Below are 22,129 nucleotides of genomic sequence, written 5' to 3'. Positions count from 1 at the left end.
TCCAAAATAGCATACAGACACGCATATCTGCTGTGATTGACCCGAGAAACTGAACTCCAGAGGAGAATGTGAGCAGGTGTCGGGGAGAAGGGGCCTGGGTGCTCTGAGGGGTGTGTCTTCTAATAACCGCGGTGCTCACACTGCCATGGAAGCCAGAGATGGAAGGGAACTTGGAGATTCCCTGGCCTGTGTCTCGTCTTATAGACCTGTCACGGAGGCCTGGGAGAGGACTGGCCACACAGGTCCCTCTGCCATCACCGATGAGGACAATCAGCTCAGCAGCTCCTTTCTGCTCATCAGCAAACTTCCTACACCAAGCTGACTGGGATTTGGGTCAGTGGAAACCTCCAGTCACTAGCTCAGACCAAGAATCTGTCCCATGGGACAAGATGTCAGGAGGGGCAGACCGATGCTGTGTGTCATTTGGCTGCTTGTTTTAAGTCAGATTCATCAGTGCCCAGGAGCTCTCACCTTTGAGTTCTCAGGTAACAAGCCCTTTCTGGATTTATTGGCATTCCCAGTCCCTGGGGAAGAGGAAAGCAAAGGGACCATATCTAACACTTAATCAGCCTTCGTTTACATAATCTCATTTAATCCTCATAAGCAGCCAGTGAACAGGGTCTATTACTGTAGGAGTTTCTTGGGCTGCAGAACAAAGTGCCCCAGACTGGGCAGCTTAAAGTGATAGAGCTTTATTTGCTCACAGCTCTGGAGGCCAGAAGTCCAAGAGCAAGGTGTCAGCAGAACCACCTCCAGGGGAGGGGATCCAAGCTTTGCCTTCATCTCTCCTGTTGTCTCTGTGTCTTTTCACCTCTTATAAGGAGAAGGTCATTGGATTTAAGGCCCACCTGTATCCAGTAAAACCTACCTTAATTCACATAGTAAAGGCTCTTATTTCTAAATAAGGCTATATCTAACCCCCACCAATTACCATCATTTTACAGGTGAGTGAGCTGAAGTTGAGAGCAGTGAAGTCACTTCTCAGGTTTTAGTCTGTAAGAGGTGCAGAGCCAGGATTCAAAGCTGCTTCTGCCCAGGGTAGAGACAGTGCCCCTCCTGCTGGCCAGGCAGCACCCCTGCAATCCCCTCTGCACTTGCAGCATGTGCCTAAATATTCCTATAACCCACCCAGGCAGTATCACAACAATTTGCCCTAAAAAAGGTGCTGATACCAAGTGTCAATGCGGGTCAGTGGAAGCAGCCTTGCCAGGGTGCTGGGGTACCGGGGTGCCAGCTGCCCTGTGGAGACCAAGGTCAAGATGCTTCTGCCTCTTCTAGGAACTTAACTGTACCAAAATGGAGAAGAAATAGATATGAAATTCAAAATTAAAGGAAAAATTACCCCAGGAACAAAGATCCCATCTTTAGGGGACTAAGGATACTAGTTTTAACCTGGGAACATAAAAAAAAATTGCCATTTAGTCTTCTGGGCTGCTAGTTCCATGACCAAAGTGTGATTGTCAGGTGGCCCTTTATTGAGGTGCCTGTCAATTGTCAGACTGTCACATCTCAGCCATCATGAACTTGTCAACTGTGGGCCAGCAAAACTGAGCTTTATTGAGGACAATTTCTCTGCTCGACAGACGGGTTAATGACGTAAATACAGTTTCAAAGGTGTCTCTAAACACTGAAGTGACAAATGGAACATATTTAATGCCCAGAGTATGCCAGAAGCATAATTTAGCATTGGTATGCCATTTACTGATCATTCGTATGAATTCATCAACTCACATCCCCTAAGACTTTACTGGGAAGTATGGTCTAATTTTAGTTATTAGATGTAACTGATTGTAATCTCATTTGACTTGTACTTGACCTCTATTATTTTTCAGACTTTTGACCAGTTCATATTAGCTTGTTTCTTAGTCCCTCACATTCAATATCTTTCAAACCAAGCTGTTCTTTGTCAACTTGTCCTTTGTCCTTCAAGTTCAAAACCTCGCCGACATTTTCAAATCGACTTTTACCTCCACTATCCAGGTCATTCAGAAACCAAGTCCTATTGATTTTACTTCCCAGCATGTCTAGTCTTACTGGCAGATCTCTGCTCTGTGGCTCTAGCTCAGCCCCTGCTGACCCAGCATCTCACCTGAACCTTTGCCACTGAGTCCCACCCAGCCTTCTGCCCGACCTCACCTGAAGGACAGCACCCTTCCTCCCCTTTGCACAGCCCAGTGCCAACTACAGGAAGTGTCAAAGGGGACCAAAATGAAAATACGTGTATCTCCCCTTTGAGGAGCTCATAGTTTCAGCTCATCCATTACAGTGTGGCCAGAGAAACCTCCCTACAGCATGTTCCTGTGCCCATACCCTGCTAATGGAGGCCCTCCAGCTCCCACCACAACACCTGTAATTGTGTCTGCAGGTCCTGGTGGGAACCTGTGGTCTCAGCAAGCCTGGGATATGTCATGGGAGCCCACTGTTGACTTCCTTTCTGGTTCTTTCTCTCCTGTCAGGGTCTGTTGGCCAAATGTCATCTGTGTCTCCAGCACAGAAGCCACTTCCTGCCAGGCAGAATCACTCCGCTGTGGCTGGGTCAGCTTTCCCAGATCAGCCACCTGGGCCATCTGGGCCACCTCCTGTTCTCTGTGGTCTCCGTGCACCACAGCTGTGTTGATTCAATTGGGTTCAATGTGCGGCAGAGGTGTCCCTGTGTCTGTGCCACTTCTGTTATCTGAGCACTAAAGCTGCTCTGCTCAAATGTTTGAGGGACCCAGGACCCCAGGACCCCAGGGTTTAGGCGCCAGCACTTAGGGCCTGAAGGTCACCCTGGCTGTCATCCAGGCAGCCTCCCTTCTGGGGTGCCCACATTCACTGTTTCTTCTCTCCATCTGGTCATCCTTTTTGGCTCTGAGTTTCATCAACAGCCCTATTCTGACCAGGGGCCCTTCCCGCCTAGAAGCTTAGCAGCCTCACGCTTCAAGAGTCTGAACACTCTGGGTGGGTGTATCTGTGCCACCCCCCACACCCCCCTGCCTACTCCCAAGCATGCTGCCTGCTGTCACCCTCCTGGGCCTGGCTGGCCCTTCTCTCCCTCTGCCAGTGAATCCCTGATGGCCCAGGTCAGGAGTTGGAATGGTGGGGTAGCCCCATTGAGCCCGACGCCTCAGCCTGCTGGCTCTGGCTGCTGAGAACAAGAAGTAGATGGCTGTCGGGCACCTGTTTTCCAAGTTGGACTCTATATCCAGTTGACTTGTGCCCCCAGTTTACAGCCCTGGAAGCTAGTGGGAAGGGGCTGAACCAAGGCCTCCAGGAGTCCCTTGACTGCTCTCTGATGTAAGCTGCCCGAGCCTGAGCCAGAGGGAAGTGGGACAAAGTGTGGTGTTCAGAGCTTTGCACTGGCAGGCATTTCAGGGCTCATGCTCTGCCCTTGTTGGTTGGAGGACTGACTCCTTCAGCTCCTGTGTGTAAAACAGAAGAGAGGACATACCTCACTTCACCCAGTGGGACAGCGGCAGCCAGGCCTGCTCACACTGCACTGGCTGCTCATCGTGAGGGGGAGGGCAGGGATAGTCCCTGGCCAGGCTTCTAGAGAAAATGGATTTTGTTTTTACCTTTTCTAAAATTGAAAATACCTTTTAAAAGCTTATAAAAAGTTAAGTTTCTTGTTTAAAACATGATGGTGCTTAATAAGTCACTGTAGGTTTACTGATGACATCTCACCATCCCTACCTTTTCCTGTGCAGAGGTCTACTCTGACCCTCACCCTCCATTCCTATATAATAAAAGGGTAATATGCAAATAGACTGAACGGCAGAACAACTGAACAACTAATCAAAGTGTAATATGCTAATGATATGCTAAGGCTGCCCAACCGCTTGCTATGATGTGCACTGACTACCAGGGGGCAGGTGCAGAACATGGCAGGCCTCGGTAGCAGGCAGCAGAGCGCAGAACATGGTGAGCATGGGCCACTGCAGGATGGTGGAACAGGTGGGGGGGGGGGGGAATCAGACCAAGATGGGGCACTGGTGGCTGTCATTGGGGCCAGCCTCCGGTGGTTACTGAGAATTCTTTGCTCCCGTGTGCCACGGTCCCGGCTGGTGCTCACACCTGCTGCCTGCACCAGCCCTGATTGCCCCCCGGGGCTTTTCCACTTCCCCCTGCTCCTGAGGGGTGATCAGGGCAGCAGTCCCCACTTGTTCCCACTGCTGGCGCCAGCCCCAATTGCTCCATACTGTCAGCAGGTGCAAGAGGGGCCGGTGCCATTGGCGCATGGGAGTGGTGGTGGTGGGAGCAGGGCTGCGGCAGACAGAGGACCAGGGGCCAGTGGGAGGGGCCGGGCTGGGGCACGGAGCATGGACCAGGTGGCTAGGGACACTACTCATGCACGAATTTTGTGCACTGGGCTTCTAATATTGTAATAATTATTTATCCCACTAATTAGTCTATATTTGAGGATAAGGAGGGAGTCTTTCTCCATTTTGTGGCCTCACTGGCTAGCACAGACGGTTACAGAACTGTAGGCTGCAATATATAAATATTTGTTGAATACAGGGAGGCTATGTAAATAACTTAGTTTTAATTGCACTTACCAGGGATCTTGTAATTTAAAGGATAACATATAATGTGGATACTAAAGAAACAGATATATTTAATAAAAGCTATCCTAAAGAAACAATTGTCTTAAAAGAATTCCTCTATAGAGCAATTACCCATTTAGGAAATTCCGTGAATCTGACATTCATTACAGTGGGTGTCAGTGGCCCCCTAGTGGCCCCGAGGGATTAAAGCATTAATTTTAGGTTAGAAACACTGAAACGCTCTGAAGATGGCTGCTCTGCCTGAGAGCCTGAGAACCACCCTCCGCTGAGCAGAATGAAGGGTTTGGAGACCGGACAGAAAAATGGCAAGACACTTGTTTCAGGCAGCGAAAACCAAGACCCCCAAACCTTCGGTTCTGTGAAAACAGAATCTAGAACTTGCTCTTTAGACTATTACTCTGCACATTTCAGAGAATTATAAACAGTTTTGGGGGCCATTTCTGAACTATGGACTCATTTTATTGCTTTAAGCAGCTTGTGAGTCTGGATCTGGGAGTGTGGTTTGCACCCCCAGATTCAAGTAAAGACAACGTGCTCTTCTCTCTCAGCACCCTGGTGAGGGTACCCGAAATGGTAATTGAGATAAACAGAATAGTTAAGAGATATTTTTTTAAAAATAAAAATGAATACTATGATAAACAAAATACTAACATTTTAGGTAAAGATAGGATCACTAGTACTGATTTTTCTTTTCACCTAAGTCTCCAGTGCGGCTTGGCAAAGCAGTTTTCTCTTCTCCCCAAATGAGTTTTGTTAGGAAAGCAATGTGTTAGAGCCCTCCCAGCCTAGGTAGCTGAAATCCCTGGGTTTCAAGCCAGATACCATGACTTTACCAGGCGCTAACACTTGGCAAAGTTCACCACGTACCTCATGTGACTCCTTATAGTGGAGACTCATCCCTGGCTGGGTCTGACCCAGGAAGGCGGAGATTCAAAGTGTGAGAGGGACTTGCCCACCCATTGTTGTTGGCTTTGAAGGTGGAGGAAGGGACCAAGAACCCAGGAATGGCAGTGGCCCCTAGAAGCTGAGAATGGCCCCACATGACAAACAGCAAGAAAACAAGGCCCTTGGTCCTACAACTGCAAAGAACTGAATTTGCCTACAACCCAATTGACCAAGAAAACAGATCCTCCCTGAGAGCCTGGAGAAAGGATCAGAGCCCTGCGACTCTGGATTTTAACCAAATGAGACCCATGTTGGACCAATGACCCACGGAATTGAGCAGTAATACATTTGGGTTGTTTTAAGCCATTAAGTGTGTGGCCATTTGTTATGGAAGCCATAGAAAATGAATAGTTTCCAGATGGCAGAAGCTGGGGAGGTACTTGGAACCATACCTGTGGCTTGCCAACATCTACAGGTGCTAGTAGTTAATACGATAATGACAATAAATTGGTGAGAGAGAGGGCGTATGCATGGGCACCAATGTTGTCTGCCACAACATGGAAACAAATGCACACGTGAGCACATGTAAAATGAGAGGCCTGACCACAGCAGATATGTTCTTCATTTTGGAGACCAACTAAGTATGATTTCAAAATTCACCAGTGGATCACAATGAATGAATTTACTATCCAAACCCCAGGACATGTCATGAGGGCTGTTTCAGTAGCAGATGGAAAATGGGTTGTTTTATGGACAGTCCTACATTTTTGCTGACCGGATCAACTTTCAAATAGTCACCAATGAAGAACATATGTAGTGATGCTAAATAATCTCATGTTGATTTCATTCTTTCTGTCTTGAGCAGGGGAGTTAGATCTATTGTCTTGCCAACGATTTCTTTATTAAGGAGGGATAGAGCCCACAACCAGACTTAATTCTGACAAAAGGGATCCCTAATTGCGGATGAAGTAACAAAAGCCTTGGAGGAAAATGACCGAATCACTTTCTATTTCATATAAATGACAGAAAGAGATACTGCATATAGTCAATTTTAGAAAAGATTTCAAAGATGGGAGTAAGCCTGTGGACAGATGCCAGAATCAGAATCGGAGATGGCAGTTGATTAAAACAGCTCCTTTAAGATCAGAAATTTTAACATGATGCATTAAATTATATCAGAGGGAAAGAAAACAGCGCTATCTAAAAAAATTGCATTATTACATTTTCCCATGGTTATACAGAATCTGAGTACAGATATTTTTTCTTTTGAAAAAATAGTTTTGATTATAAAAGTAACTTAATGATAAACTTGTATCTTAAAGAGGCATGGTATACCACAAAATGGGAGGTACATAAAGATGAATACAGAAAAAAATCTGTCCTAAATGATAAAAATAGGGTTACAGCCATGGGCAAACTACGGCCTGTTTGAAATGAATAAAACTAAAAAAAAAAAGACCGTACCCTTTTATGTAATGATGTTTACTTTGAATTTATATTAATTCACACAAACACTCCATCCATGCTTTTGTTCCGGCCCTCCGGTCCAGTTTAAGAACCCATTGTGGCCCTCGAGTCAAAAAGTTTGCCCACCCCTGGGTTAGAAGGTAGGCTAAATGTCAGGCAGCTGAGGCCAGGTTTCTGGGAAGCTATGGTTTGAGCAGGTCCTATGAAAAGGTGGACACCAAGCAGACCTGTCTGTTAAATGTTGTCATGTCAGTCAGGTATAAGGGTACTGAAATGGGACATTCTATTGGAAAGGAGAGGAAAAAATGGTTGAGACAAAGCCCAAGTTAGGAGTTCACCCAGCCACTTCAAATGTGTTACATCAGGGAGAGAAGGTGTCTGCTGTGATACTTACTTTGTAAATGTTTGAGATTTTTCATTAATTAAAATTAGAAAATATTTAAAACAAGCAGTTAAACTGAAGTATGAGCTAACCTAAGCAGGGAGATGGTCTAAATACTGGCGATTGCTTGCCTGGGGGCCCATCTATCCCAAATATCCTACAAGTTCAAGTACCTATCAGACATTTCTACAGATAGTTCTGAGGTTGAAGGAAAAAGCATTTTATGGGGATGTCCCAAAACTGAAGCTAACATAGATAAGGACACTTTTAGACATGTCCCGGCACATAGAGAACTTTATACAGATATGTGATTATGCTCTTGTAAGTTAAGGTCACTGTTTTCCAAATGCCCTGTAACTGCTTCAGATAAAACAGGTGTCGATATCCAAACAGGCTTCCACACAGACTTAAGTGACTCTCACTTCCCTGCTCCTTCCAGCAGTGATGTCTCAGTGCAGGTTCCAAAGGGCTGGGGCACTTCACGGGGACTTTCTACAGTCCAGGCATTTGCACCTACCACTTTTCAGTCATCCTCACAAGCCAGCCAGTGAGGCTGAAGGAGGCTAAGGTACCTGCACAGGCCCACACACCTGCTGAGAACCTGGGCAAGTCCACTCGACTTTAGAGCAGTCACTTTCCCACTGTGTGCAATGGCCCCGATTCAGAGAGGGGACATAGGAGATATACTAGATCACCACAACTCATACAATGTGCACAACCTTTCTATGACCACTTTGAAGAGAATGTACTTATCATTTGGTTCCTACAGTTTTCAAATATTTTCAGATGTTTATCTCATCAGATACCAAAGTATATGGAAAGTAGCTGGTTATTACATGTTAATTTTATTCCACAGATTTTATATAGCTATATAACATAAAAAAGCACAAAATAATGAACTCTATTTTCTTATTTACACGATGCCCAGGATCACCTAAAATATGCACTATTTCAAGATTTTTTACTCTACAGGAAAATCTGATTTGGTTAGTCTAAATGCAACAACTACCCAGTTCCATTCACTCTTTCCCAACCTATTCAAAACTGACTCTGGGAGAGCCATGCAGATCAGAGCTGAAAGTCTGCACCATGAAACACCCATGAGGAAATGGCCTGGGTGCTGAGCCTTTCAATCTCAGGGTCGGTTATCTTCAATGACAATAGTTCTTCTAGGATAAGTTTCAAGGTCTACAAATATATATCGGAATTCATATTCACCACTTTCTGGATTCTGAAAAAAAAAAAAAAAAAAAAAGATTTTTGAGGTGGCTTTTTTCCTTCCAGTGCATTCTACAACTGCGACTTAGACCATGTCTCCCCACCCCCTCTCACCTCCTTCACCTCCGCATGCACTGTCCCCTGCTTCCCAGGCTCGGAACCCTGGATGTAGAACTTCACACGCACGTGTTTCAGCCCATCCTTTACATATTCAATAAAACTGTCAAGAAAAGGAAAGAACAAAGACCTAAATCCCTTTCATTTAAAAACAATCCCTGAGCCTTCCAAATGCAACCCAGGTGCAGTACCTGACGTGCTGCCTTCGACCACGTCTTGTCATCTCCCCATATCCTTTAACAGGCTCACCAAAGACACTTATTACCTGCAGAATAAAGACAACATTTTATTTAGTGGTTTCTTAGGGAAATATTTTCTGAAAAACTAAGTGATTTATTTTAGGAAAAAAAAAATCAGTAAGCCTAGGACCTTTTCAAAATGACAACTCCAATAATGAAAAAAGAAAAGTTATTATGCAAAAATCACCCCATAACTAACTTAAATATTTCCTGTGCAGAGACTGATCCAGGTAACTTTATGGTGCTGCTTGCAGTTTTAGAACTGCATTGGTGAAGTGAAGCTATTCCCACTCTTCACAAAAAGAAGCACAACCAGTGCTCATATATTTAAATGCCTGAACATTTGTAGTGAAATTCATCTAATGGGGTCTAATACTAAAAGCTATGAGACAAAATGTTTTTTAAGTCATTAAGCCCAGTGGGAAAAAAACCTCATGTATTTAAATATTTAATAAACATTAAACATTTAATACCGACCTATTTAAAACAAACCAGATCTATAGGTGTGAATCAATTATTCCTAATGGTAATGAAATGGAAGTATAATTTTTATTGAATTTAAAATGCACTTTGGAACCTTAAAAAAATGGTATCAAACTAAAATAAATGTTGCCTCAAGTCTATAGAATTTGTCTTATTTTGTGTTGGGCATCTTCAGCATCACATTTTTCATGCAAAAGTAAAAAGGAATAAAGTGTAAGATGAGAAATGAATTTAAGAACTGTGGAGCTGAGATGAATGGCACAACTGTTCAAACAACTTAATACTAGTAAACACATCAGTACCAAACATGAAAGTTTTCTAGTTTTCAACCAGGCACAGTGCCTGGCAAAGAACAGGACCTTTATAAATGCTGACAACATCGAGTGTTGAAATTTAATTATTTGTAGAGCTCTTGTAGGCAGCAAATTAAATTATGACTTTCATACTATCCTACTCTGTTTATTCTCTGTATTTTGTTTTGTTCAAAAGGCTGAAGATCTAGGAAAGGCTGAGTTTGTGAATGACGACATCTCTTTAGAGAAGCATCCTAACATTTAATTATGCTACTCCTATTTATTTTCATCTCTCTGTCAGTTTCCCCTTCTGCAAATGGGATAACAGCAGAATTCGACACAATGGTTTATATGAGGTTTAATAAGGACAATGCACTGAAATGCTAAGCACAGTCCTTGGCTCATAATATGCTCTCAATAAGAATTACTATTGTGATCATGGAGTCATGAATCACGTTTTTAAAAAATGACTGGAGACATCACATAATAACAGTCTTATAAAAAGGAATGATGTGAGAGACATTTAAGAACTGTGTAGCTGTTTTAGACTGGTATATTCTAAGCATTTGATAACTAGTGAAATGAATTTGTCTTATATAATTAGGATGAAAACACTGTCCATGGATGTTTGAGTGCATGTATAGAATACTAGTAAAGAGCTAAAAGCATAAACAACTCAAACATTATTATGTAAATTTCACTAGTCTTAGAACCAGTATGTGAGTTCTGCCCACTCTCTCTCCCTATTATCAGAGTTTGTGTAACTCTACCTTGAGGACTCACCTCGGGATGTGATCTGCACTTTTCTAAGGCTTTCCCATATATCTTATTAGGACTAGATGAAGAAAAAAGTTCTTTGAAAATCACATAAAACAGGCCACCTGAAAGTCACAGAAAAAGAAGATCAAGCAAAGCCAGGGCAATACAATTAGTAAGTGAAACAGATATTTGGGGTTTTATACTTGCTGTGTTTTCAACCTGTAATGCTGATTCCAATAATCACCACTATTAAATAGGTAAAATCTCTTCCAGCTTCTTTAACTGTCAAGAGAAAAAAGCACCGAGTCACATGTGTGCCAGACACAAGCAGGAACCTTCAGTATTTCTAGGCGAGGTGGGGACTCAGGACCTAACGAATGGGTCTGTGCTCTGAAGTAGCTGTTCTCAAATGTCCCTGTGAATCAGAACCAATCAAAAAACATGTAAACCAAATCACATCTGAGAGGGGGATGGTAGAGATAGTGCTAGAGACTGAAATGTACAAAGGGTGCTGGTCCCCATCATAGTCCCATGTCATTCACCAGTCTTCCTCTTGCAGAATCCACAGATACTAGAGGATGACCATGGTCCAGTTATCCACAGGTGATAACTTACGGGAGTACATCAGCACTACCTCATGGTGTAGGCCAGTGGTGTGGAGAATGCATTATTTTCCACCTCTATTGACAAGGAGCAACAAACAGTAACAGTGGATATGTATAGTCTTGCCCAGGATTTGTTCAGTTTCCCACCATGTGATAATATAGTTTATGTAACCTGGACATTCTGGGCCTGGGATGTGTAATACAGCAACATGCCACACAGGGCTATTTAATTTAAAAATTAACCTAACTTTAACTTAAAATTAAATAAAAATTGAGTTCCTCACACTAGCAACATCTCAAGTGCTCAACAGCCACAGGTGGCTAGTGGCCACCATACTGGGACAGCCCACATACAGAACATTTCCATCACTGAACAAGTTTTAATTGAATAACCATGCTCCTGACTGAGCATAGACAAAATGGAAGCTCATGAAATCCTTGTGAATGGTTGTCCTAAAGACCATTGGCCTGGCTATTAGAAAACCGAGATTAGGGAAATCTGCGGTTAATATTCAGTTGTGTGAAACTGGGGAAGTGTGCCTCCTACATTACAATACTAATGTTGGAAAGACTGAATGTCAGAGTCAAATGGATGAAATAACACCTGGACAATCTACTTGTCTACTTTAAAGTACTTATCAATGGTTAAGTTTTAAATAGCTCTCACCACACAAACTAATAAAAGTTGAGAAAATTTTTCTAGACATAATTCAACAAAGTTATATCAAAATCAACTTTCAAATTTGAGTTCAAATCTATGGAGATCATTATAGGCGATACTCTCTGGGGCTAAACTATGCTTAGCGGTTCTATCTTTTAATTTGTGAGTTGTCTTTCCAGCTTTTGCATTGAACTTCTACAAAAGGGTATGGGCAACTGTTGTCATGTTTGTTGCAAGCCTAGTCCTCACTGGAGAGTTCCCTTTACCTTTCTGTGCTGTTGAGATGGCGGTTTCCCCTCTCTGACTGTGCACAGATACTTGCTTGCTGCTGTCCTCCTTTGCTCTCTGGGGGCCCTGTCCCTGCGTGCAGATGGCCCTCGGGGTGACTCCAGGGATACAACCAGGTCGCACCGTTTTCTGCTCGTGCAGCCCCCATATCAAACCGGGCTTAGTCTTCAAGAAAGCTTTGTTAAGTACCAAGTGTGGCAAATACAAGCGCTTTCCCGAGGACCTGTGCAGCTTCTCCGTATACTGTACAGCTCGTAGAAAAAAACAAATCATGTTCACAGAAACCCGCTCCGTTTAGGGAAGATGACAACTTCCACCAGCAAAGCTTCACTGGCCGCTCCACGCCCAGCCCGATGCGTGCTCAAGTGCACACATTCACGCCGGTAAGATTGCACTGCGTGCTCGACAAAAACGTTAGCTCCAGCAGCGTTAAGACGAAAGGTCTCCCGGAAGAAGTTGCTGTCCAACTTCCCTTCTCTTTGGTCCTCTTTTTACTTGAATAAATGTGCTTGGCTTACCTTCCTGGCTGACATTCACACTCTGCCCGCCATGCCTTTGCAAAGTATCCTGGGAAACCACTAGGAATCCTGGGAATAGTAGTTTGAGAACTTCACTCCTCACTGAGTTGCTGCAGCGGGGAAGACACACAAGGACTACATCTCCCACAGTGCAAGGTGGCCAGAAGCAGCGGTCCTCTCGCCGTCTCCCAGACGACCTTGCGCGGATGGCCTACGCCTGCGCGGCACTTAATTGGTTTTGGCAGTTAGAGCAAAGTAGTTTTAGAACGCGCACAAAAGTCAAATTAGCATTTGCAAACTGTGTGTTCCTCGACTCTATAGAGGACTGCGTAAACTGAAAAGTTCTCGGGTCTGATGGTGGCTTTGCCCTCCCTTAAGGGCAAATTATGTAGCCTCTGAATTTCAGTTTCTCTCCCGCCTCCCCCCACCCCCCTCCCCGCTGCCCCAGATGAGACAGAAGTAGCGCGAGCTACCCTAGAGCAAACAAGTGGGGAGGAACGAGGCCGCCACAATTGCAACACGGGTGCTAAAAACTCCGAGCTCTAAGAAGTTTCTAGAATCCTCTGGGAGCGGGTGGAAAGACACTTATGCGCGCGCGCCTTGGGGAGCGCGCCAGAGTCTGGTGGGAGTGGCTGAGCGCGAGCGGCGCTGTACCTTCGCGACTTCGCGCCGCCCACGCTTTACACCAGGTCGCCATGGCGACCGGACGTGCCCGGCTCCTGCAGCAGCACTGGCTGGGAGTCCAGGCGCTGCGCCTGCCTCTTGGCGGCCTCCGCGCCATCCCAGGGAGCAGCGGGTTCAGGTGATGGTCCCCTCCCTTCCTGCCGCCCCTTCCCAGGTCTGTTCATTGGTCCCTCTCTGGCGCGTCGCTGGCGGCTCCTGTTAGGGAAAGGTCTGGAAGAACGGCGGGAGGAAGTGTCTTCAATTTGGAAGCGTGGGGTCACCTCCAGTCGTGGAATAAGTAGAGGAGCCCCGGGAAACCTTCCTTCCCTTTCCGTTAAGTCAGTTAGTGGGTACTGCGAGCGTAGTAAGCCCCTCAACCCCTGAGCGGCGCCTCGCGCATGAGCTACACCTGCCCCGACAGATGCACGTCACAGGTGCCCACCTGCAGGTCCTGAAACGGCACCGCTCCGCATCGCGCCCCCAAAGTTCTTCCTTATTCGGAGACCGGGAGTCACCTTTCGTCTTTTCGTGACTTTATAACTTAGAGAAGTAGGAACGTTATGATTTTCTGTACTGACCACGATTCCTGGGTACGCCCTAAGCAGATCCCTCCGGCAGGCAGGTTGGTCTCGGAGCGCGCCCTCCAGTGTAACACTTTCTTGCACTTCCAACACTTTGTGCTCGTCCGACTCTGGGCCAAGTCCGAGTCACTAGAGGTCACCCCGCAGGGTTCAGCTCCTAACCCTATCCGGCCGGTTTTCCTGCTAGGGCCTGTGGTGGTCTCCTTCTGGCGTCTAGAGACTCGTCCCCTCCATTTCTCTTGGGGAACCCTGGAACTGAAGGGGGGTCCTATTCCACACTGAGAAAAGGCAATTTTGAGGAGTGAGAGGGGGGAGGGGCAGGGGTCAAGAGGCTGCAGCTGCTTTACAGATCTTAACGCCCAGGGGTAATGGCTCTTTTCCCAGTGCGAATGAGCCAGCCAGTATGTCAGAAGTATCAGTGTGCTATCATGGTACTTTATTAACTCCCTTTTATTTCATCCCGAGCATTCCTAGCTCTGTACCCATCATCCCAGTTAGTTTACCAGGTGTAGGGATAATGCTAAGGACAGTTTGTATTCTTGAGAATTACCTTTTTGCTTTTAAGTCTTCTTGATTTATAGATATAAAAAGTTGTGCATGTTATGCATTCTAATACACCAGATGTCTACCCTTAAGCATTAAAAACGGGTTGTTACTTGCCGGTTTCACTACTTGTCAGTTTTGTTTTCCCGATTCTCCAGGACTATGTCCCATGTCCACCATAGGGTTCCCGGGGATCGGGCATAAATGGGCAGTTGGACATCCCTCTCACAATCTTGGACTGCCTGCTCCTAATTGCTTACCTGCCTGCTGGCCTGGTCACCCCGAACTCCCCCCCCCCCCACTCCCCGCCGGTTGCCCACGCATTCTGCTTGTTCAGTCGTTTGGTCATCCCTCACTAAGCCCCCTGCTGACCTGGTTGTAGGCAGCCATCTTGTGAGGGCATGGGGGTTAATTTGCACATTACCTCTTTATTATATAGGAGGATAGTTGTTTTAATCGATGAGTTTCTTGACCAATTTAACTTATAGGACCTTGAATTTCCCTAGTTTGATTTAATGACATTATAATTTCTAGAGATTGTAAATAATCTGAAATTCACTTTAGGGAAAAAAGAGAAGATAGTCTTTTTATATAGTGCCCTGGGCCTCGAGCTTGTATCTCAAGTCACTGTGATTGCCTAGTTAACGCATTAGTTTTCTAATTTGTGAAATGAGGGACTTATGAGATCTGTTTTAATTGAGGAAAAACATCAAGAAATAGGCTGTACTTTCAAGTGGATAGATGCCAGTGGGTAGGGAAGCACATGGAGTGTCTTCCCTACATGTAAAATAAATGCAGCAGCTTTGGGGGGGAAGTGTTCAATAATTTAACTGGTAAATAGTATAATCCATTTTTTATAACAAGACACAGATATGTTATCTACTTGAATACAACATTTGCATTAATTTTTAAGATCAAATAAGAGACTTCAAAGAAGTTTTGAGCTGTCTGCAAGCTATGCCCCTAGATCTCAGGGACCGGGTACCCAGGATGCTGTGAAAGGTTTTGAGAACCACTGTCCCAGCCTGAAGGATTGCGCTATGAGACTGATTCCATAACTTCTTGTGTGTGTCTCAATTTTTAAATCAAAACAACAACCCCCTCCCACACAATTTATTACACACTCAATATATAAGAAATGTTAGAAAGTACATTGAGGTCTGTCCTTTCAATCCTCCAGCCCCCATTTAAAAGCAACCATCACTAAAAAGCTTTGTAACCTTGTAATCCTGTGAACCAGATATATTACTGGCTGACACCTGTTGTCTTTACTTCCAGACCTCTTTTCTTTGTGTGTCCAGCTTTTCTCTTAAGAGAGAAATACAAAAATAAGATTATATATAATTTATACTTATAACATGCATTTTCAGTTTATGTGTTCTTAATTAAGCACATAATTAAGTTATTGATTGCCTTCTGCATGCTGGTCATGTTGTGGGTGCTGAAGACTCAGCAGTGAATAAAACTCACACAGAACACCTTGCCAACATGGAGCTCACCTTCTAGGGATAGTAAACAAGGAGATAAATAAAATGTACAGTATAGTGTTGGATGGTGATATGCGCCAAGGAGAAGAGTAGGGAAGGGGCATAAAGTGTGTGTGTGTGTGTGTGTGTGTGTGTGTGTGTGTGTGTGGTGTGTCAGTGTGAGTGTATGTGTATATGTAAGTACATATAAGTGTGTGTGTATGTGTGGTATGTGTGTGTATGAGTATGAGTGTGTGTAGTGTGTTCGTGTGTGTGTGTGTGTGTGTGTGTGTGTGTGTGTGTGGTGTGTAGGGCATGGATTGGAGTTTTAGAGTTAGAGCTTGGATGAAGTTCTCATTGAGACGCCTGAAGGAGGTGAGGGAGCAAGACGACACTTGGAAGGAGATCATGAACTTGTTTCTGTCTCACAGGCTTTCACCTGTGTTGGAAACGTACCCTTTCACTAACTGAACATTGTTCCCTGTACAGAGGCCACGCAGTTTAACCAACCCCTGTATTTTTCCCCAGCAGACAACTTTGAGATGGACGTTTCTGAGTGAAGTCATAGGGCACATTTTTTTTTTACCTTAGGCTATATTTCTAGAAATGAAATTTCTGTCTTAAAAAAATGTGTGTGCCTTTAATGGTCTTAACAGACACTTCCAGATTTGGCTTTCCTCACCGTGTGCACCAGTTTTTTCTCCAGACCCTGAGTGAGCCAGCCTACTTAATTGCCATAGCCAGTCCTCATCATTTATTTGGTCTTCACTAATTTTCTAGGTTGAAATGGATCAATACACCATATTAATTTACTTTCCTCCAGTTACCTTGGAAAGGCCTAGGGCAGTGGTTCTCAACCTTCTGGCCCTTTAAATACAGTTCCTCATGTTGTGACCCAACCATAAAATTATTTTCGTTGCTACTTCATAACTGTAATGTTGCTACTGTTATGAATTATAATGTAAATATCTGATATGCAGGATGGTCTTAAGCGACCCCTGTGAAAGGGTCATTCGACTGCCAAAGGGGTCGCGACACACAGGTTGAGAACCACTGGCCTAGGGGAATAGTTTTTATTTCTTTTGGCATCTTTTTTTTTTTTTTCTTTTAATTGCTTAAAGTATTACAAAGGGTATTACATACATCTACTGATGGGCACTTAGGCTGTTTCCAGATCTTAGCTATGGTGAATTGTGCTGCTATGAACATAGGGGTGCATATATCCTTTCTGATTGGTGTTCCTGGTTTCTTGGGATATATTCCTAGAAGTGGGATCACAGGGTCAAATGGGAGTTCCATTTTCAGTTTTTTGAGGAAACTCCATACTGTCTTCCATAGTGGCTGCACCAGTCTGCATTCCCACCAGCAGTGCACGAGTGTTCCTTTTTCTCCACATCCTCTCCAGCACTTGTCATTTGTTGATTTGTTGATGATAGCCAGTCTGACAGGTGTGAGATGGTACCTCATTGTTGTTTTGATTTGCATCTCTCGGATGATTAGTGACTTTGAGCATGTTTTCATATGTCTCTTGGCTTTCTGAATGTCCTCTTTTGAAAGGTGTCTATTTAGGTCCTTTGCCCATTTTTTGATTGGATTGTTTATCTTCCTTTAGTTAAGTTGTATGAGTTCCCTATAAATTTTGGAGATTAGGCCCTTATCAGATATGACATTGGCAAATATGTTTTCCCACACACTGGGTTTTCTTGTTGTTTTGTTGATGGTTTCTTTTGCTGTGCAGAAGCTTTTTATTTTGATGTAGTCCCATTTGTTCATTTTCTCTTTAGTTTCAAGTGCCCTATGAGCTGTATTAGTGACGAAATTGCTTCGGCATATGTCTGAGATTTTGTTGCCTTTGGATTCTTCTAGAATTTTTATGGTTTCCTGTCATACATTTAAGTCCTTTATCCATTTTGAGTTTATTTTTGTGTATGGTGTAAGTTGGTGGTCTAGTTTCATTTTCTTGCATATATCTGTCCAATTTTCCCAACACCATTTATTGAAGAGACTATCTTGGCTCCATTGTATGTTCTTGCCTCCTTTGTCAAATATTAATTGAGCATATTGGTTCGGGCCGATTTCTGGGCTCTCTATTCTAGTCCATTGATCTATATGCCTGTTCTTGTGCCAGAACCACGCAGTTTTGAGAACAGTGGCTTTGTAATACATCTTGATATCTGGTATTGAGATCCCACCTACTTTGTTCTTTTTTCAGGATTGCTGCAGCTATTCGGGGTCTTTTTTTTTATTCCAGATGAATTTTTGGAGAGTTCGTTCTAGATCTGTGAAGTATGCCGTTGGTATTTTAATGGGAAGTGTGTTGAATTTATAGATTGCTTTGGGTAGTATGGACATTTTAATGATGTTGATTCTACCAATCCATGAACACGGTATGTTCTTCCATCTGTTTATGTCTTTCTCTATATCTTTTTTCAACGTCCTGTAGTTTTCTGAGTAGAGGTCTTTTACCTCTTTAGTTAAGTTTATTACTAGGTAGCTTAATTTTTTTGGTGCGATGGTAAATGGGATTGTTTTTATAATCTCTCTTTCTGAAAGTTCACTATTGGTGTATAGAAATGCCTCAGATTTCTTGGGGTTAATTTTGTATCCTGCTACATTGCCAAATTCATGTATTAAGTCTAGTAGCTTTTTGATGGAGTCTCTAGGGTTTTGTATGTATAATATCATGTCGTCTGCAAATAAGGACAGTTTTACTTCCTCTTTTCCAATTTGGATGCCTTTTATTTCTTCTTCTTGCCTAATTGCAATGGCTAACACTTCCAGTACTATGTTGAACAGGAGTGGTGAGAGGGGGCATCCTTGTCTTGTTCCTGTTCTTAGGGGAAATGGTGTAAGTTTTTGTCCATTGAGTATGATGTTGGCTGTGGGCCTGTCATATATAGCTTTTATTATGTTGAGGTATGATCCTTCTACTCCCGCCTTACTGAGAGTTTTTATCAAAAATGGGTGTTGAATTTTTTCAAATGCTTTTTCTGCATCAATTGATATGACCATGTGGTTTTTTTCTTTCAATTTGTTTATGTGATGTATCACGTTTATTGATTTGCGGATATTGTACCATCCTTGCATCCCTGGGATAAATCCTACTTGGTCATGGTGTATGATCTTTCTGATGTACTTCTGGATCCGATTTGCTAAGATTTTGTTGAGGATTTTGGCATCTATGTTCATGAGGGATATTGGCCTGTAATTCTCTTTCATTGTGTTGTCTTTACCTGGTTTTGGTATTAGGGTGATGCTGGCTTCATAGAATGAGCTTGGAAGTGTTCCTTCCTCTTGAATTTTTTGGAATAGTCTGAGGAGGATAGGTTTTAGTTCTTCCTTGAATGTTTGGTAAAACTTCCCTGTGAAGCCGTCTGGTCCTGGGCTTTTGTTTGATGGAAGCTTTTTGATGACTGCTTCAATTTCTTCCATAGTTATTGGCCTGTTGAGATTTTTAGATTCTTCCTGATTGAGTTTTGGAATGCTGTATTTTTTTAGGAATTTGTCCATTTCCTCCAGGTTGTCTAGTTTGTTGGAGTAGAGCTGACCATAGTATTTTTTAACAATCATTTGTATTTCTGTGGGGTCTGTTGTTATTTCGCCTCTTTCGTTTCTGATTTTGTTTATTTGGGCCCTCTCTCTTTGCTTCTTGGTGAGTCTGGCTAGAGGTTTGTCAATCTTGTTTATCCTTTCAAAGAACCAGCTCTTGGTTTCATTGATTTTTCTGTATTGTTTTTTTGGTCTCTATGTCATTTATTTCTGCTCTAATCTTTATTATCTCCTTCCTTCTGCTCACTCTGGGGTTTTCTTGTTGCTGTCTTTCTAATTCTTTGAGTTGTAGAGTTAGATGATTTACTACCATTTTTTCTTGTTTTTTGAGATAGGCCTGTAGAGCTATAAACTTCCCTCTCAGGACTGCTTTCATTGTGTCCCATAGGTTTTGGATTGTTGTGTTTTCATTGTCATTAGTTTCCAGGATGTTTTTAGTTTCTTCTTTGATCTCATTGGCGACCCAATCAATATTTAATAACATGCTATTCAGCTTCCAGGTGTTTGAGTATTTTGGGTTGTTTTTATTGTAGTTAATTTCTAATATTATGCCATTGTGATCTGAGAAGATGCTTTTTATGATTTCAATCTTCTTGAATTTGGGGATACTTTGCTAGTGACCCAATATATGGTCTATTTTTGAATATGTCTTATGAGCACTTGAGTAGAATGTATATCCCGCAGCTTTGGGGTGAAGTGTTCTGAAGATGTCTATTAAGTCCATCTGATCTAGTGAGTCATTTAGGATTGCTGTATCTCTGCTGATTGTTTGTCTAGAGGACTTATCCAGTGCTGTCAGTGGTGTATTAAACTCCCCCACTATGATTGTATTGTTGTCGATCTCTCCTTTGATATCTTCCAGGAGTTTTTTTTATGAATTTGGGTGCTCCTGCATTGGGTGCATATATGTTTACCAGGGTTATATCTTCTTGTTGTATTGATCCCTTTAGTATTATGAAGTGGCCTTCCTTATCTCTTGTTATGGCCTTCACTTTGAGGTCTATTTTGTCCGATATAAGTATTGCTTCCCTAGCTTTCTTTTCCTTTCCATTTGCCTGAAAGATATTTTTCCATCCTTTCACTTTCAGTCTGTGTGAGTCCCTTCTAATGAGGTGGGCCTCTTGTAGACAGCAGATGTATGGGTCATGGTTTTTTATCCATTCAGCCACTCGATGTCTTTTGGTTGGAGCATTTAGTCTGTTTACGTTTAAAGTTATTATTGAAAGGTACTTGTTTGTAGCCATTTCTTTTTTTGTGTGGCTGTTTTCTTTCTGAACTTTTTATTTCTTCTTTTTACACCAGTCCTTTTAGCATTCCTTGCATTGCTGGCTTGGTGATGATAAACTCCCTTAGCCATTTTTTGTCTGTGAAGCTTCTTATTTCCCCTTCAAGTTTGAATGATAGCCTTGCTGGATAGAGTATTCTTGGATTCAGTCCTTTGCTTTGCATCACTTTGTAAATTTCTGTCCATTCTTTTCTGGCCTGATGTGTTTCTGTTGAGAAATCATTTGATAATCTAATGGGAGATCCCTTGTATGTAACTTTCCGTCTCTCTCTTGCAGCCTGTAAGATTCTCTCTTTGTCCTGAGCATTTGCCATGGTAATTATGATGTGTCTTGGTGTGGGTCTTTTCGGGTTCACCTTGTTGGGACTCTCTGTGCTTGTGTGACTTTTTTCTTCCCCACCTCAGGGAAGTTTTCTGATATTATTTCTTCGAATGGGTTTTCTAATCCTTGTTCATCTTTCTGTTGTTCTGGTACCCCTATTATTCATATGTTGTTTCATTTCATGTTGTCCCAAAGCTCCCTTAGGCTCTCCTCCTGTCTTTTAATTGTTTTCTCCAATTGCAGTACATTTTGGGTGTGTTTTGCTTCCTTGTCTTCTAATTCACTAATTCGGTCCTCCGCTTCTCCTAGTCTACTGTTGATACTTTAATGGTGTTTTTTATTGCAGCTATATCACTCTTCATTTCTTCTTGGGTCTTACTTAAGTTGTTGATTTTTTCATCTGTTTCTTCTAACTTCTTCCATATGTTATTGATTTTTTCATCTGTTTCTTCTTGGTTCTTGCATAGGTAGTTGACTTTTTCATCTGTTTCTTCTTGCTTCTTGCAGAAGTTGTTGATTTTTTCCTCCATCCGGTTTATGCACTCTAGGACCCTTATTCTGAATTCTTTTTTGGTCATGTTGCATGCCTCTGTATTACTTAGCTGCTTTTCTGGAGAGTCCTCCTTCTCTTTCCTCTGTGGGTTTCTTTGTCTACCCATGTTTGATCTCACTGACATATCTAGACGTTGAGTCATTCATTGGCTGCTCCCTGGGTGGCAGTAGCTCCTTGGGCTGTGGTTGCTCCTCGGGCAGTTGCGGTAGCAGGTGCTCCTCAGTTGGCAGCAGCTCTTCTGGTGGGTGCAGTTCACAGCTGTGGTGGCTCTTCTGGTTGGTGCAGGGAGGCTTCACGTACAGCTTCTGTTCCTCAGACAGAGGGTGTGGTGCTCAGGAGGCTGCTGTTGCTTGGATCTGCTGCGTTGATTTAAAGGCACAAAATACAACACAACAAGGCACCACGTACCAGGCACTAAACACAAATATATTCACGATATTAATAACCCCAAATAAAGGTGACCACCTGAATGAAGAGAATTAGGGGATAAGGAAGAAAGAAGAGAAAAAGATAAAAGAGAAAAAAGAAAAGAAAAGAAAAGTAGGGAAGAAAAAAAAAAGGAGTGCAAAAATGAAATTGGGAAAAAGGAGGGGGAAAGAAAAGAGATAAAAAAAAGAGAAAAAAAAGAAAAGAGCAAAAAGAGAGAATGAAGTAGAAGAGGGGAAGAGACTATGTATATGAGGAGAAAACTCCTATAGAACTGCCACT

General features: G+C 43.1%; 2 protein-coding genes across 2 annotated transcripts in view; one reads left to right on the top strand and one right to left on the bottom strand.

Annotated features, from left to right (window-relative positions):
- Positions 1–8,104: 8,104 nt before the first annotated feature.
- TIMM21 (translocase of inner mitochondrial membrane 21) lies at positions 8,105–12,541 on the bottom strand. The gene is made up of 6 exons (XM_059706369.1): positions 11,920–12,541; positions 10,607–10,669; positions 10,412–10,509; positions 8,805–8,878; positions 8,611–8,716; positions 8,105–8,509 (listed from the first exon to the last, which is right to left on the bottom strand). The coding sequence occupies exons 1-6, from the start codon at positions 12,212–12,214 to the stop codon at positions 8,414–8,416; spliced, it is 732 nt and encodes a 243-aa protein (XP_059562352.1). The 5' UTR covers positions 12,215–12,541; the 3' UTR covers positions 8,105–8,413.
- A 613-nt stretch (positions 12,542–13,154) lies between these two features.
- Positions 13,155–22,129, top strand: part of FBXO15 (F-box protein 15) — a 50,539-nt gene continuing 41,564 nt past the window's right edge. The window contains exon 1 of the mRNA XM_059706370.1: positions 13,155–13,261. Within this exon, the coding sequence (XP_059562353.1) occupies positions 13,155–13,261 (107 nt within the window). The remainder of the gene's footprint in view (positions 13,262–22,129) is intronic.

The sequence above is a fragment of the Myotis daubentonii genome, chromosome 8 (assembly GCF_963259705.1).
Source record: "Myotis daubentonii chromosome 8, mMyoDau2.1, whole genome shotgun sequence".
In the NCBI taxonomy this organism is placed as follows: domain Eukaryota; kingdom Metazoa; phylum Chordata; class Mammalia; order Chiroptera; family Vespertilionidae; genus Myotis; species Myotis daubentonii.
This window is presented reverse-complemented; position numbering and strand designations above follow the sequence as displayed.

Excerpts from the sequence above, each read along its gene's own strand:
- TIMM21 (XM_059706369.1), bottom strand. The coding sequence starts at position 12,214 with ATGATTTGTTTTTTTCTACGAGCTGTACAGTATACGGAGAAGCTGCAC. Across the intron at positions 10,670-11,919 it reads CATCTCAACAGCACAGAAAG|TTAAAGAAGCTGGAAGAGAT; the intron begins GTAAAGGGAACT and ends TTCTCTTGACAG. Across the intron at positions 10,510-10,606 it reads TATTGGAATCAGCATTACAG|GTGGCCTGTTTTATGTGATT; the intron begins GTTGAAAACACA and ends TGTGACTTTCAG.